Source organism: Capricornis sumatraensis, chromosome 16, assembly GCF_032405125.1.
Source record: "Capricornis sumatraensis isolate serow.1 chromosome 16, serow.2, whole genome shotgun sequence".
Lineage (NCBI taxonomy): Eukaryota > Metazoa > Chordata > Mammalia > Artiodactyla > Bovidae > Capricornis > Capricornis sumatraensis.
This window is the reverse complement of record NC_091084.1, coordinates 52,016,741-52,032,777: the sequence shown is the minus strand read 5'-3', so window position 1 is coordinate 52,032,777 and position 16,037 is coordinate 52,016,741. Positions and strand designations below refer to the sequence as shown.

The following is a 16,037-nucleotide window of genomic DNA, read 5'->3' as shown; positions in this document are numbered from 1 at the left end:
TTCATGTCAGAGTTTCATAAGTGTATGGAACAAATGAAGATGTTTTCAGAACTGTAAGCAGTCAAAGTTTATCTTTCATATAACTTTAACTTGAAGATACATTCCAGAAAATTTAGGAAATAAAGAGAAAAAACCTATATCCAAGACATATCAGTTTCCAGTGAGTGGACTTGAAGGGAATATCCCAGAGCAATGCTGAAGGCCTACTGCTCATATTGCTCATAAGGCCTAAGTTCATATTGCTACAAGACAGAGAGATCAAAGAATGAGGTAAAAGAATTCTGGTACCACCCTTAAGAATTTGGGACTAATGTAAAGTGATATAGGCAGGTAACACAAGGAAAAAAAAATGATTAGAAGTTCCAGGAGAAAGACATAGCTGTATGAGAACAACTTACATGGCTAAGTAGCAATGTTTTCATAGTTATAGCTGTGTTCCTTTACAACTTTTATTCTTTCCCCAAAGAAAAGGAGACTGTAATATTAGGAGAAAGTACTTTGTTAATACAAAAATATAAAAAGGGCAAAGAAATGAGAGAAAAAGAAGGGTAAGGAAGGGTACTATTAGCCTTACTTGATCACGGAGACTCAAGAAATACTACCTCCTAGTTGACAGAGTAAGAAAAGTATGTAAGGACATGGCTTAAATTTGCAAAGGCTTCTCAAAATGTGATTTTGAGGATTATAAAACATGAGGATTAAAAAAATAAATAAATAAAAAATAAAACATGAGGATTATACCTCTCCTTCATCCATCTCAGTTACTCTGTATCTGCCAGGTGATATCAGTTTCTTATTTTTGGTAAAATATAATTTTCTTTAAAATAAGGTATTTAAGGGACTTCCCTGATGGTCTAGTGGTTAAGACTCTGAGCTTCCAACGCAAGGGATGCAGGTTCAAACCCTGGTCAGGGAACTAAGATCCCACATGCCACGCTGCGTGGCCAAGAAAACAAAACAATAAAGAAACAAAAGGACAATTAAAAAAAAAAAAACACCAAGATGTATAAGTCACAAAGTAAGTTAATTTTAAGTTAGAAATAATAAAGTGGCAGGCAGACATCACAAAAACTGGGAAGGGATATTCAATGAATGAAATATGAAAAACTATAATATATAAAACTTAAGGAATTCAGTACACATAGATATACTGGGAGAAGTGAATAAAGAACAGAGGTTGATCAGTGAGTTACATTCTCATCTATCATTAACAAGTTAAATATATGTAGACTTAAACAAAATACAGCAATATAAACATATCACTTACAGATACGAACTTATTTATACACCAGATCAATTAAAAGCTGCAACAAAAGTGGTTTCTTTGGGGGCGTAAGCCTAGAAGTGAGGAAGCGGGCAAAACCAGGATCTATTGTTAACTCCTTCCACACTACATGATTGTTTAACGACTTGTATGTAAGTACAGCTTAAGGAAGGACGGAATAGGGTAGCGTGGAAATTCAACTCAGCAAGTTAAGTATTAGCAAGAAATAAACTGAGAAAAGCCTTCTAAAGTGACTGACACTTACCTACTGGGGCCTGGGGGGCTCCAAAGCCCAAAGTGGCTGTCGTCGTATTAAATCCAGGGGCCCCAAAGGCTCCTGTACCAAGGGGCCCTCCGAGCTTAGGTTGGTTGTTCCCAAACAAAGATGCCTGTCCAGCACCAAGAGCTATGGAGACAAGAGGAAAGAAAAAGCGCCACAGAGGATCCTTTGAATGTTATGTCAGAGGTCAGTTACTTAAAAATATAATACATTTGGAAACTTCATAATAACCACTCATTTCAACAAAAAAAGCTAATATGGTAAATGCTACCTATATGCCAGGCAGTGCTGATTTAGATATGTCAGAGGCAAAATACTGAACCTCTCTGTGCTTCAGCTTCCTCAACTATAACATGAGATAATATATAGCCTAGATATTTATCCTAAGATTAAAATAACACACATATACTAAGCATTTAGGAATCTGGTAGAGACTAACATCCATTAAATATTAGCTACTATCATATCATTAAACCTTTACAAATCTGAAGAACTATTATCCCTATTTTCCAGAAGAGAAAATGGAAGGTTTAATAAATTAGTTCAAAGTCACAAATGCAGTAAGTGGTAAAACCAGATTTCAAACCTCAATGCATCTGACAACCAGCCAGGGCTCCTAACTGCTACTGTATAGTAAAAACAGATTTGTAACTTTATAAAATTGTCATTTCTCCCTAAATTTCAGCATCTGCAAATCAAAACATTCAACTGAACCAATTAAAGCCTAATGAATCGTGTTTATGAACTGTGTTGTTGGTAGTGATTTTTTAAAGTGTAAAATGGGGAGAATTCAGTTTTTAAATAAGCTACTGGCATAAATTAAAGGTACTTTTCCACTAGCCTGCCACTCTCAAAAAAGTTATAGTTATTGGCAATTTGGAAGATCTGAAGTTCCTTTCAACATATCAATGCTTCCTGACAGAGGTATGGTTTACCAGGAAAATCACTTCAACCATATATACTTGGGATATCAAAAATATTGAATAGAAACAGCTATGAGATGCAACCAGAAAAAAGGACAGGCAGTTTATACACAGAGAAGCATACAATATAAATTAATGAGGGTGACTCCAAAATGGACAAAACATTCCCTAACTGTTCAACCTCATTAATAATGTTAAGAAGATAACAATACAGCAATGGAATTATTTCATCTTTAAAAACCCAGTTTTGAAACAGGGAATAAGACTTAACCCATTAGAAACTGGTGAAAATCCGAAGAAAAACTAAAAATATATTATTCCTTCAAAGGACATAGCTTAGAACAAACATTTCAGGGTTCTTTTTTTTCGCCCAGATAACAAACACCTCCTTACCCCTAAATAAAAGCTTACATAAAACCTGAATATATAAAATGGATAAAAATTTCTGTTCTGGATGGGTGTGTATTTGCATTAGCCCTGAAGGATGAATCAGGAAATAGTCTAAAAATCACTGTATTTCAGTAAAGCCTACAAAATAATAAAAATGCATAATTAAAAGACTTACACAAGTTAAGGGATACTCTGATGTGATAATGTCAATTTATGAAATGTGTCATATTCATGATTTGTTGTAGGAATCATAAGGAAGATATACTGGGGGCACCATGGTAACAATGTTCTTAAAAACCTCAAGTATGCTCAAAGAATTAGTAAAAATATATTCCTTTGAGACCTTCTAATGAATGTCAAAATGTAATTATATATATCAGAATGTCAGAACACATTAGCTTTGGGTAGATTATTCTGTATATCTTTGTCTAACAAACTTTACTAAATCCCACATAGCAGGAGAGTGGGTTTGATTCCTGGGTCGGGAAGATCCCCTGGAGAAGGTAATGGCAACTCACTCCACTATTCTTGCCTGGAGAATTCTATGGATAGAGGAGCCTGGCAGGCTACATTCCATGGGTTGCAAAGAGTCAGACACAACTGAGCGACTTAGACATACACACCCCCTTAAACTTATCACTACTTCACTGAAAATATTAAAAACTAAAACTCCTTAGTAATATTACTAAGCAATTACCAAGAAAATGGCATACTACTGATATCCCTGTGAAATAGTTACTATCTCTGTGAAACAAGAAACTGACCCACCCATAATTTAATGAGTATTCCTTAATCTGAGCACACTGGGAGAAAAAAAAATTCATGTCAAAGAATACTATAACATTTTATACTGATTGGTCACTTAAATCTAAGTGTACAAAAAATTTATTTATTTGTACATTTAAGGTTTCTACAGCCTACTAGTCATGAAGTACCCAAAGGCCTAAGTTACATGAAAATGTACTTCCGTTGAAGCATGAGTTTGATAATCTATCACTCAAAGCAAGAAGCTATATAAGAATACCCCTTTAGCTAGTTGAGTTCAGTTGCTCAGTCGTGTCCAACTCTTTGTGACCCCGTGAACTGCAGCACGTCAGGCTTCCCTGTCCATCACCAAACTCCTGATGCTTGCTCAAACTTATGTCCATCAAGTAGGTGATGCCATCCAACCATCTCATCCTCTGTCATCCCCTTCTCCTCCTGCCTTCAATCTTTCCCAGCATCAGGGTCTTTTTCAAGGAGTCAGTTCTTCACATAAGGTGGCCAAAGCATTAGAATTTCAGCTTCAGCGTCAGTCCTTCCAAGGAATATTCAGGACTGATTTCCTTTCGGATGGGCTGGTTTTATCTCCTTGCAGTCCAAGGGACTCTCAAGAGTATTCTCCAACACCACAGTTCAAAAGCATCAATTCTTCGGCACTCACCTTTCTTTATAGTCCAACTCTCACATCCATACATGACCACAGGAAAAACCACAGCTTTGGCTAGACAGACCTTTGTCAGCAAAGTAATATCTCTGTTTTTTAATATGCTGTCTAGGCTGGTCACAGCTTTTCTTCCAAGGAGCAAGTGTCTTTTAATTTCATGGCTGCAGTCACCATCTGCAATGATTTTGGAGCCCCCCAAAATAAAGTCTCTTGCTGTTTCCATTGTTTCCCCATCTATTAGCCATGAAGTGATGGGACAGGATGCCACGATCTTAGTTTTTTAAATGCTGAGTTTTAAACCAACTGTTTCACTCTCCTCTTTCACTTTCATCAAGAGGCTCTTTAGTTCTCCTTCACTTTCTGCCATAAGGGTGGTGTCATCTGCATATCTGAGGTTATTGATATTTCTCCTGGTAAGCTTGATTCCAGTTTGCACTTCATCCAGCCCAGCATTTCACATGATATACTCAACATGTAAGTTAAATAAGCAGGATGACAACATACAACCTTGATGTACTCCTTTCCCAATTTGGAACCAGTCTGTTGTTCCATGTCCAGTTTTAACTGTTGTTTCCTGACCTGCATACAGGCTTCTCAGGAGGCAGGTAAGGTAGTCTGGTATTCCCATCTCTTTAAGAATTTTCCACAATTTATTGTGATCCACACAGTCAAAGGCTTAATGTTTCCTTCAAACATGGGAAATGTTGGTAAAGAACATTTTCAACTGCTGATATGATAGCTGATAGCTCAGTTGTTAAAGAATCTGCCTGTAATGCAGGAGACCCCAGTTCAATTCCTGTGTTAGGAAGATCCGCTGGAGAAGGGATAGGCTACCCAGTCCAGTATTCTGGCTTGGAGAATTACATGGACTATATATAGTCCATGGGGTTGCAAAGAGTCAGACACAACTGAGTAACTTTCGCATTCCTTAAAACATAGTCCAAAGCTACAATGTTATTCTAATTGTGATATCATGCAATGCAGAATTTACTAATGAGGGTATGAATACCTAATAGTATCTAGACACATTCCTCTCAAAGACAAAAGCCTGCTTTAGAAGATGCAACCATCAAAGAATTTCAATAGTGTGTACTCAGTGATCACAACTCTTGTTTCCCTACATCATCTACTGGTGCTATGATTAGGGGTGTAAAGTTCTTTATTGATTGTATTTGGTTTTTAGTTTCTATGGGCAAGGCATCAATTAGGACTATGTAACAGCAATGAAAATGAGATTCACTGTTCGTGAGGTTCAGCTGTTCAAGGAAAACCAAATATATTCAAACAAACAAAAAGACTGAGATATTACATTACTGTGGAACCGAAGACAACAGCATCAAGACTTATAGAGCACTTTATAATCTTGTACTACAGGATAAAGTACTGCAAATCATAGTCTGCAAGACCCAGAAACCAAAGTGCAGAGAATGACAACTTTTGACCACATAAAAATAAAACTGGTACTTTAAGATACCATAAACAAAATTAAATGATAAAGACAGAGTGTAAATATCTGGTAACAGACATTGGAATAGCACCTTACCCAAGCTTAGGTTTACAGTTCATAAACTAGAGGCAAAACTACCTTGAAAAGGCCCACACCAAAGCTAATCTTTCCTCTGGGATTAGACAAGAACACTCATGTCAGAAGTTATATTCTGCTTAAGTTTAAGGAACACATTGTACAAAAACCCACAGATTTTTAGTTTTCATTTGTTGCAAAATATATGTTGTGAATTTGAGTAAGTGCAAAAGCTCAAAAAGTTTTCCATACAACCAAAAAGATTTAATATCCACAATATATAAAACATTATCAACAGTAAACAAAGATCAAATATAAATAGAGAACTGAAAGATGCAAACAGCCAGTAAACATACACAAAGGTATCCCTCACTGGTAATCAGCACAGTGCAAATCAGAACTACCACCTTTCACTATCATTCACACAAAGATGAAGAAAACAAACAATATGGAAAGGGTATGAAAAAGGGAGCATTTTTATAAAATATGAGCAAAAATGCAAACCGGCATTCTTTGTGGAAGGCAAATTAGGATTAGCAAGACTGACCAAAATTCAAAAATATGTGTATCTTCTGACAATTCCCAATTCAATCCTAGAGTAACACTATCATACACAAAATTCTATAACACAGATCTCCACTACTGCACTGCTAGTAAAATCAAATAATTCAAGTGACCATCAGTAAGAGAAAAGTCAAACAAATTATGGTATATTTAACTACTCATGTGTTGTATGTGTATATATATATGTATACAGTGGAACACTTCATAGTTATTTTTAAAGAATTGAGTTAGATCTACATATACCAACCCAAAGAAAAAATATATGCCCAAAACGTCATGGGAAATGAAAAAAAAAATGAAACAAAGAATACAGAATATGGAACCTGCTTTCAGTTTGAAACATTTTTGACCACAGCACATAATGTGAAACACACTGAGACCCAAAACACACACATATATAAAACTAAAAGTTAAATCAAACCTTGCAATATACAATGATTTTTTAATTCTAGTTCATTTTAAAGAATGCTGGTTGCAATTAACTACATTAATATTATATCACCTGATATATCTCAGCCTTTGGTTTAAAAAAACACTGGTGTAGGACATGGCTTCAAGAATATCACAAAAATTGTATGCTGTACACATACAGCATACAAACATATATGTGTGTATATACATATATGAAAAGTGTATATAAGGAAGTCTGACAATACACATGCCAAACTTTCAATAGCTGTTACTTCACTATTGAAAAGGGTGGGCTTTTCATGTTACTTCGGTTACTGACTTTTTAAGACTTTATATCTTTTATTTTAAAAAGAAAACAAAGGGAAACAGTTTAGAGAGTACAAAATGAGGTTCTATTAAAAAGGAGATGATATCTTTTATTTTAAAAAGAAAACAAAGGGAAACAGTTCAGAGAGTACAAAATGAGGTTCTATTAAAAAGGAGATGACAGATGACAACAGAAGCAGAGACCACAGAAATAAATGGTTTGCAACTAAGTGACTCCCCATGGTGAGATGAATTGGGGACGTAGACAAAACTATATGCTTAAATTACCCTGTAAGCACTTACTCATTTCATGACCATCACCCTCTCCAACTGTTTAAAAGAGCTGGGTAGGTAGAAGAAACAACGTCTTCAAAGGCATTGAAAAACAATTATCAATGGCAGAAATGGAGACAAAGGCTTGACATTTTAGCTCCATAACAAAGTGAGAAGAATGGAAAAGCATGCACAGACCTTGCAAAACCTCAATCTATATGTTAATTATTTCAGCATGTGCTCTTACTGCTGCATTATTATTAGGGTAATAAAGCTTACTTAACAGTTCAGGGTCTCAGGGACTTGTCATCATATTGTCAGGTCTCACATTAAGTACTGAAAATCCCAGGGAGACCAGGACTATCAGAGAACATTTTGTAGAAAAGGAATTGAATATACAGCTTCTAAGATAAATGAGCCAGTGTTTTAAAGCCTGGCAAAGCATATAGGAATGTTCTATAAATCCATTTGTGAAAATGAAAATCTATAGGCCTCTTATTTTCATACATATGATGAAACAAAAGCCTTAAGTTCCAGCAGTTGGAAAGCCAAGTTGTATCACTTGCTGAGTCTCCTGATACAATCCCTTACCTGTTCCAAATCCTGCGCCAAGCCCAGTTCCCAGAGTGCCAGGTCCTGGTTTACTTCCAAAAATACTATTCCCACTGGTATTTGTGCCGAATCCTAGGAGGACACAAGAGTGAGTAGACTGTACTTTAACACGATTCTCAATTTCCTGTACAAGGGAATTTAAAACAAAGCAGTCTGACTGTAAGTTTTGTATCCTTTCATTTTTTGACATTTAGAAATCCTAAATGGCAGGCTAATTTAACTTAAAAATTTTTTTTGATAACCATAGATAGACCCCACAGTCTTCCTATTTACTTAATTACACTTTAGACTTAATTAAGTATAGGATAATACCCAGTATTAAAGCAAAGTGATTGTGCTTGAGCTTGGGGAACATTCCCTTTGTAAGACTCAAAGCCTCCATTGTTCTTTTTAAATTTAGTTAATTTATTTGGCTGCCTCAGGTCTCAGTTATAGCTTGGCATGTGAGATTCTTAGTTCCCTGACCACAGATCAAACCCACATCCCCGGACCATGAGAAAAGTCCTCTCAAAGCCTCCATTCTATGCTTCATGCTTAATTAATAGAAGAAAAATAATTCCCTCAAATATTCACTGAAAAATAAGACGTCAACCAAGACACTTCACTGAACCTAAAGATTCTCGCTAAGTGAAGATTACCTATAAAAATCTCTACAGCAGGCTTTGTTTTGAACAGATGAACCCTGTATGGATAGTAATGTGTGGCTGTAATCACACATTGAGAAGCTTTAATGGTGTCAAATTCAATCAGCTTATAGGAGCACACAAAGACTCAGCTAGCTAACAGTAAAAAAAGATAATGAATGATATCTACGAATAACTTTGAGTTGAATTATTTCATTATCAGAGATGATGCAGAGTTGAACAAAACCATCCTTTCACGGTGACCCACTGTTTAAAGAAAATCCTGTGATTCCCTTCTAAAATCCACAGGTCTCCCCACAAAGACATGTACATATCAAACTACTGCTGCTATTACTTCTCCTTTGTTCACATATGTCCACACTTTCTGTGCTCCTTTTGGAGCTAATCATCAACAAAACAGCTAATGAACATACCATTAATTTCTTTTGATAAGAGGGAGAAACTAACCACTGGCCAGCAAAATCTGCTTGTGAAACATGTGAAGTCTTTTATAAAGGTATCATGGAGGTGAACAAGTTCAAAACACATTAGAATGAAGTGTTTTGGAATATATATCAGTGTCACCAACTAAGAATATTTTACTGTGTCATGCCAGTTTTGAATTTACATCTAAATTAAAAATGCAAAGAAAAAAAGTTTAATTAAAGTTAAAAACATATTTCTAATATCATTTAAAAATCTAAGCAAGTAATCTGACATACTTCCAATATATTTAATTCATGCATTCATTAAATCTTTTCAATTGTCTTAATAGCTATGCCACAAAAATGGAGTACTGCCTGCTCAAGCACAATCAATTTTCTTTAAAGAAAAACAAAACAAAATAAAAAAAAAACAGAATATGTACTGGAGATGTTCTTTGTTTTCCTGAGTTAAAATTTTACCAAAATCGATCTTCCAGTCCCATTAACAGCAGAAAACAAGATACTTGTGAACTACCTCAAACCCACAGGAGGGAAATAAGTCCCAACTTACACTGTTTATACCACACATTTCCACAGATTCTCACTGACAAAGGTTTATCAACTCAGTTATTTCAAAACAACTTTAAGTTAAAATTAAGAACAATTAATCAACAATCAGTTAAGTTACAACAGAAGAGCCAAGAATATACAATGGAGAAAGGACAGTCTCTTCAACCAATGGCATTGGGAAAACTGGGCAACCACACGTAAAAGAATAAAACTGGACCATTATCTTATACCATAAACAAAATGGATTAAAGACCTGAACACAAGATCTGAAATCATAAAATTCCTAGAAGGAACCATAGGGGTAAGTTTCTCTGTATCTGTCTTGGTCACGATTTTTGGATCTAACACTAAAAGCAAAGCCAACAACAGAAAAATAAACAAGTGGGACTATAACTAAAAAGCTTCTGCACAGCAAAGGAAACCACAACAGAATGAAAAGGCAATCTACGGAATGGGAGAAAATATTTGCCCATCATATATATGATAAGTGGCTAAAATTCAAACTACATAAAGAATTCACACAACTTAATGGCAAAAAAAAAAATCCAATGCAATGAGGACAGGAACAGACATCTTTCAAAATACTACATACAGATGACCAACAGGTACATGAAAAGATGCTTAACATAGCTAATCACCAGTGAAATGCAAATCAAAGCCAATGACATCACCTCACCGTTGTCAAAACGACTACCACCTAAAAAGACAACAAATAATAAGGGCTGGTAAGGAGAAGGAAATGGCAACCCACTCCAGTGTTCTTGCCTGGAGAATCCCAGGGACGGGGGAGCCTGGTGGGCTACCGTCTATGGGGTCGCACAGAGTCGGACACGACTGAAGTGACTTAGCAGCAGCAGTATTTAACTCTCAATATACTGACTGAAAGTGGAAGTTCTTTGTGTTGGGATTACTCAAGGACCTTGTTTGTTCTTCAGTATTTCTTTATAGCTTTAAATATTTTTAGTAACAGCTTTATTGAGATGTAATTCACATACCAAAAAATTCTTTCATTTAAAATGTACAGTTTACTGGTTTTTAGTATATCCACAAAGACGTGCAAAATCACCACAACTGATTTTAGAACATTTTTGTTCTAAATTGGGGGTGGGGGGTGCTATCTGACCCAGTATAGTACCCATTAGCAGTCGCTCTTCATATCCCCTCAACACCCCCACTAACCCCAGAGCAAGCAGCAATCTATGTTGTGTCTCTATGGATTTGCCTATTCTGAACATTTTATATAAATGAAATCATACAATAAAAAAATAAATAAATAAGTGCTGGTGAGAATGTGGAGAAAAGGGGGACCCTTCCTACAGTGTTGGTGGGAATGTATGGTGCAGCCATGATGGAAAACAGTATAGTATGGAAGGTTCTCAAAATATTAAAAATAGAACTACCATACAGTTCAGCAATTCCACTCCTGGGTATATACCCAAAGAAAACGAAAACACTAATTTGAAAAGAAATATGTACCTCAATATTCACAGCAGCATTATTTACTCTAGCCAAGATATGGAAGCAACCTAAGTGTATATCAATGGATGAATGGGTAAAGAAAACATGGTATATATGTGTAACAAAATATTGTTTAACTACAAAATACAAAGACGACTTTGCATCTGTGTAACATGGAGAGACCTTATGGGCATAATGCTATGTGAATTAAGCAAAGCAAAGCAAATCAAATATAAATAAGTGATACAAGACAAAGACAAGTGTTCTCACTTATTTGTGGAATCTTAAAAAACAAAATCACCACCAACAAAAATAAGCTCACTAATACAGAGAACAGATCAGTGGTTGCCAGAGGCAGAGGGAGGGTGATGGGCAAAATGGGTGAAGGAGAGTCAAAAGGGGCAAATTTAGAGCTATAAAGTAACTCCTGGGATTTTAAGGCATAGCATGCTGACTATAGTTAAAAATATTGCACTGTATATCTGAAAGTTGCTAACAGAGTAGGTATATATAGTTTTTCCAGCAGTCATGTATGGATGTGAGAGTTGGACTATAAAGCTGAGCGCCGAAGAATTGATGCTTTTGAACTGTGGTGTTGGAGAAGACTCTTGAGAGTCCCTTGGACTGCAAGGAGATTAAACCATCCCAAAGGAGCCCTGGATTTCCTAAAGGAAATCAGTCCTAAATACTCATGGGAAGGACTGATGCTGAAGCTGAAACTCCAATACCTCGGCCACCTGATGTGAAGAACTGAGTCACTGGAAAAGACACTGATGCTAGGAAAGACTGAAGGCGATGACAGAGGATCAGATGGTTGGATGGCATCACTGACTCAATGGACATGAGTCTGAGTAAACTCTGGGAGTTGGTGATGGACAGGGAGGCCTGGTGTGCTGCAGTTCATGGAGGTGCAAAGAGTTGGACACAACTGAGCGACTGAACTGAACAGAGTAGGAAATCTTAGAATTTTCATCATGAGAAAAAAAATTTCTATTGATGATAGACGTTACTTACACTTACTGTGGTAAACATTTCACAATATATACAAATATTTGACTATGACATTAAACATCTGAAATATAATGTAATGTCTATGTATCAATTTTTTAAAAAGCTTAAAAAAATCAGATGTTTCTGTACAAATAACTCAAACCTTACCCATGTAGCATGAATAACCAATAATTTACTCAAAAGCTCCAGGAGTTGATGGACAGGGAGGCCTGGCACGCTGCGGTTCACGGGGTCGCAGAGTCAGACACAACTGAGCGACTGAACTGAATTGAATACTCAAAAGATCAGTAGTCAAAAGACCTTCAACCTCTCTAACTGTTGCTCACCAGTGCTAACATCCGGCCTGTAATTTCTCTCCTAAAACAATTCTATTCTATTCCTTCCATTCAGAAACTGACACTGTCATATACTCAATCTTAAACTCAGTTGTGTCAGACTCTTTGCAACCAGTGGACTGTAGCCCACCAAGCTCCTCCGTCCATGGGATTCTCCAGGCAAGAATACTAGAGTGGGTTGCCATTTCCTTCTCCAGGAGATCTTCCCAACCCAGGGACTGAACCCAGGTCTCCCACATTGTAGGCAGAAGCTTTACCATCGGAGCCACCAGGGAAGTCATCTTAAACTAGTCCTTGTTAGGAATAATTACGAAGAAAAGGAACAGATAACTCTAAAGAATGACTTAAGGGTGTGGCAACATCAATTGTAGCAAGTATTCCAAACTTTTAAACTCTGGATTTATCATTACCATAATGAAACACAATCCCATACTGGGTAACATGCAACTAATGATGATATAACAATGCAATAAATCTTTGTGCAACCTTATTCCATTTCCAGATTTGTTATATGACTTATTTCCAAATCAGAAAAGTATCTCTGCCCACATCATCAAATTGACAGCTTCCCAAGACAAGAGGAATATCAAAGAAAGTCTCACTTAGATCTAGATCCCTCTAGGGTGGTAATGGAATGATTTAAGTTCACCCAAGAGTAAAACAAAACCTGTCACCCTGCAATCTGTATTTCTTGGGAGTCTTTCCTCTCAGGGCTTATTCATTAATAAACTCTTAGTGGGCACCTACTCTATGCCAGGCACTAGGTCAGCATTAAGGATTAAAAAAAAAAAAGGACAATTCAGCACATAAGTTAGTGAGGCACATCAAATAAAGATGAGAGTTTTCATTTCCAAATCAAGTAGTCTACACAAATACCTTGTCAGAGAGAAAATATATTTAATTCTGAACATCAAGTGAAGTGAAGTCACTCAGTCGTGTCCGACTCTTATCTTCTCGACCCAGGGATCGAACCCAGGTCTCCAACATTGCAGGCAGACGCTTTAACCTCTGCACCACAAGGGAAGCACTTAAATACAAGAATACAGTCTCTAGAACTTCAGATCCAAGTCAAAGATTTCAAGGAAGGAAAGGAAGCCAGGTTGAAAGAAGAAGGGGGAGGCGGCGGCAGAGGTGGGGCAAAAGGGGTGTCCTTACAGACGTCTCCTGCCACCTACAGATACCCAGGCATTATGGGACTTTTCCTTGGGCCTCCAGAGAAGGGAGGACTGGAACTCAGCTCTACCAGAAATCAGACCAGACCAGAACCAGAACTCAAGTTCTCTGCCAAGAGGAGGTGATCAGTCTCCAATTCTCCGCTCAGGCTGTGCTATCAAAAAAACATTCATTTTCAAAGGGAACAAAATAACCTCTTAAGGGGGAGGGAGGTTCAAGAGGGAGGGCATATAGAGCTACAACTGATTCAAGTTATTGTATGGCAGAAACCAACACAATATTGTAAAGCAATTATCATCAATTAAAAATGGTTTATGGTCTTCCAAAGAGCCACAGTAGTAAACAAATAACACAGAATATACGTGGTATTAAAATTTTATGAGGTGAGCAGATGATTAATAAGGGGGAAAAAGGTCTACAAAGGATCCCTGAGGAAAAGGGAATGACAGTGATTTAAAAAGGCTGAAAAACACTGATTTTAACCCTTAAGTATCTATCTCATCTTATTTCATAGATAAGAAACAAATACACAAAATTGATATCCATGCTACCCAAGTCCACTGTCGCAAGACCATTCTTTCGTAGAATACAGACAAAAAGGTAGAATGTCTATAGGTAGAATGATAAACATTACTAGGAATGAATGAACAACTTCACTCTTCACACTTCCCTTTATAACAATGAAAGGGGTTATAAAAATCAAATCAAGTTTTAATACATTAATTTAAGAACTGGTACCTGACAAAGATTTATCTATCCCCTTCACATAGCTCCTCTTTCTATGAAAACATATACCATTCCAATGGATATTTAATGCAGCCTCTTTTTCCAGTACAAGATCATTTAAAAAACTCACTGAAAAAATTTAACTGCTGACTTAAGGCAAATAACCATATGCTTGTACTCATCTCCCACTAGATATCCAGAGTCTAATGTTATGTCTGGTACATGAAATACTTTAAAGAAGTATTTCAATCACTATTTCCTTTGGTAATGAAATGAACTTTCCATGACTAATTCAACTCAAAATATGGTGAATCTGTTTGAAAACTTACTTATAGTTAAAATAATAATGTTTCTATTAAACAAATTTAAAAATTTCCAGCATATCTCTGCAGAGTAGTTTAAAGTTTGTTTTTCTGTCATTCAATCTTACCTGCTATTGTCCAATTTTTTTTCCAATGAATATGTATTCAAAATAAAACATTTTTGCCAACTATAGGAAAACTACTGAACAATCCCTCAAATCAGAAAGGCTTCAACTTTCAATAAGAATCATCAAATCTCAAAAAACAACAAAACACTAAACAACAACAAAAAGTTTAAAAAGGAATCATCAAATCTCATCTGTTCACTACCTCCCTGTGTGAAAGAACTTGGTCTAAAACAATGTGTTATCTCAATCAAATGTGTTTCACTTTTTGTTTCTCAATTATTGATGAGATAATCCAACAAAAATGTTTTCTTATTTTGAAAATAATCTACCTCCATTAGAGAACCAACATTCTGCAAGATACCTCTACTGTGTCCATTAAATATTCCATTTTATCCAAAGCAGGGAGTCAAAAGAATATAGTTAAGGCAATTTATATCTCTTTCAGGTATCTTAACCCAAGTCCTTGAGTTTAAGCTTTTCCCTCTGTAATCTATCTAGCCAGAGCTTACCTGCGAATTTTAAAATATTCCCAATAATATGAATCAGGAGAATGATGTGTGGTATAGTCAGTGTAACTTTAAGAGAGTCAAACCTGCTTTTTGTATGTACCAAAATTGGAAGTGTTTGTATTGGTTCCTAAAGTCAGGGTTGGTTTGTTACCAAAGAGCCCGCCACTGGTTGTACCAAATGAAGGAGCACTGGTTGTGCTGGTTCCAAACGTAGTAAGCTTGTTATTTCCAAACAGGGTCTAAAAAGAACACAATACAGGACAATTTTAAGTAGTATGTAAGACACTCTAAACAGATAAATCAGGTATACTGGACTGGGTCTGTGGTAAGGGAGAGAAGACGTCATAATTTTTATGAAAAATGTATGAAGGATGAATAACGGCTCTCAGAAAAATATCTAATCTGAGCAAGATTAACAAAACAGAATGCTCCTAGCCTGAGAAGTTAATGGTAACGCCTCACCAAATGTAGTATTTCAGTGAGACAAAGAAAAAAACAAGTAACAAGGCAGTCAAATTATTTTTTACCTGGTAACAAAAATGTTCTCATGTATTGAATATGCCAGCAGAAAGTTACAGTAAAAAATTTAAACAAGCTGCAACATGGATGAACCTTGAAAACATTATGCTAAGTAAAAGAAATCAGTCACCAAAGATGTGATTCCATTTACATGAAATATACAGAATAGGTAAATACATACACAGCTGATCTGAACTGACTGGGGGAAAATGAGAAGTGACTATTAATGGGGATGACATTTATTTTTAGAGTGCCAAGTATGTTCTAAAATTGATTATGGTGATAGT

General features: G+C 36.2%; 1 protein-coding gene across 1 annotated transcript in view; it reads right to left on the bottom strand.

Moving 5' to 3' along the window:
- The window catches only part of NUP98 (nucleoporin 98 and 96 precursor), an 87,617-nt gene that overhangs the window by 51,139 nt on the left and 20,441 nt on the right, over nucleotides 1–16,037 (bottom strand). Inside the window, exons 10-12 of the mRNA XM_068988802.1 lie at nucleotides 15,383–15,470; nucleotides 7,951–8,043; nucleotides 1,530–1,670 (exon numbers count right to left, since the gene is read on the bottom strand). Coding sequence (XP_068844903.1) covers nucleotides 1,530–1,670; nucleotides 7,951–8,043; nucleotides 15,383–15,470 — 322 coding nt within the window. The remainder of the gene's footprint in view (nucleotides 1–1,529; nucleotides 1,671–7,950; nucleotides 8,044–15,382; nucleotides 15,471–16,037) is intronic.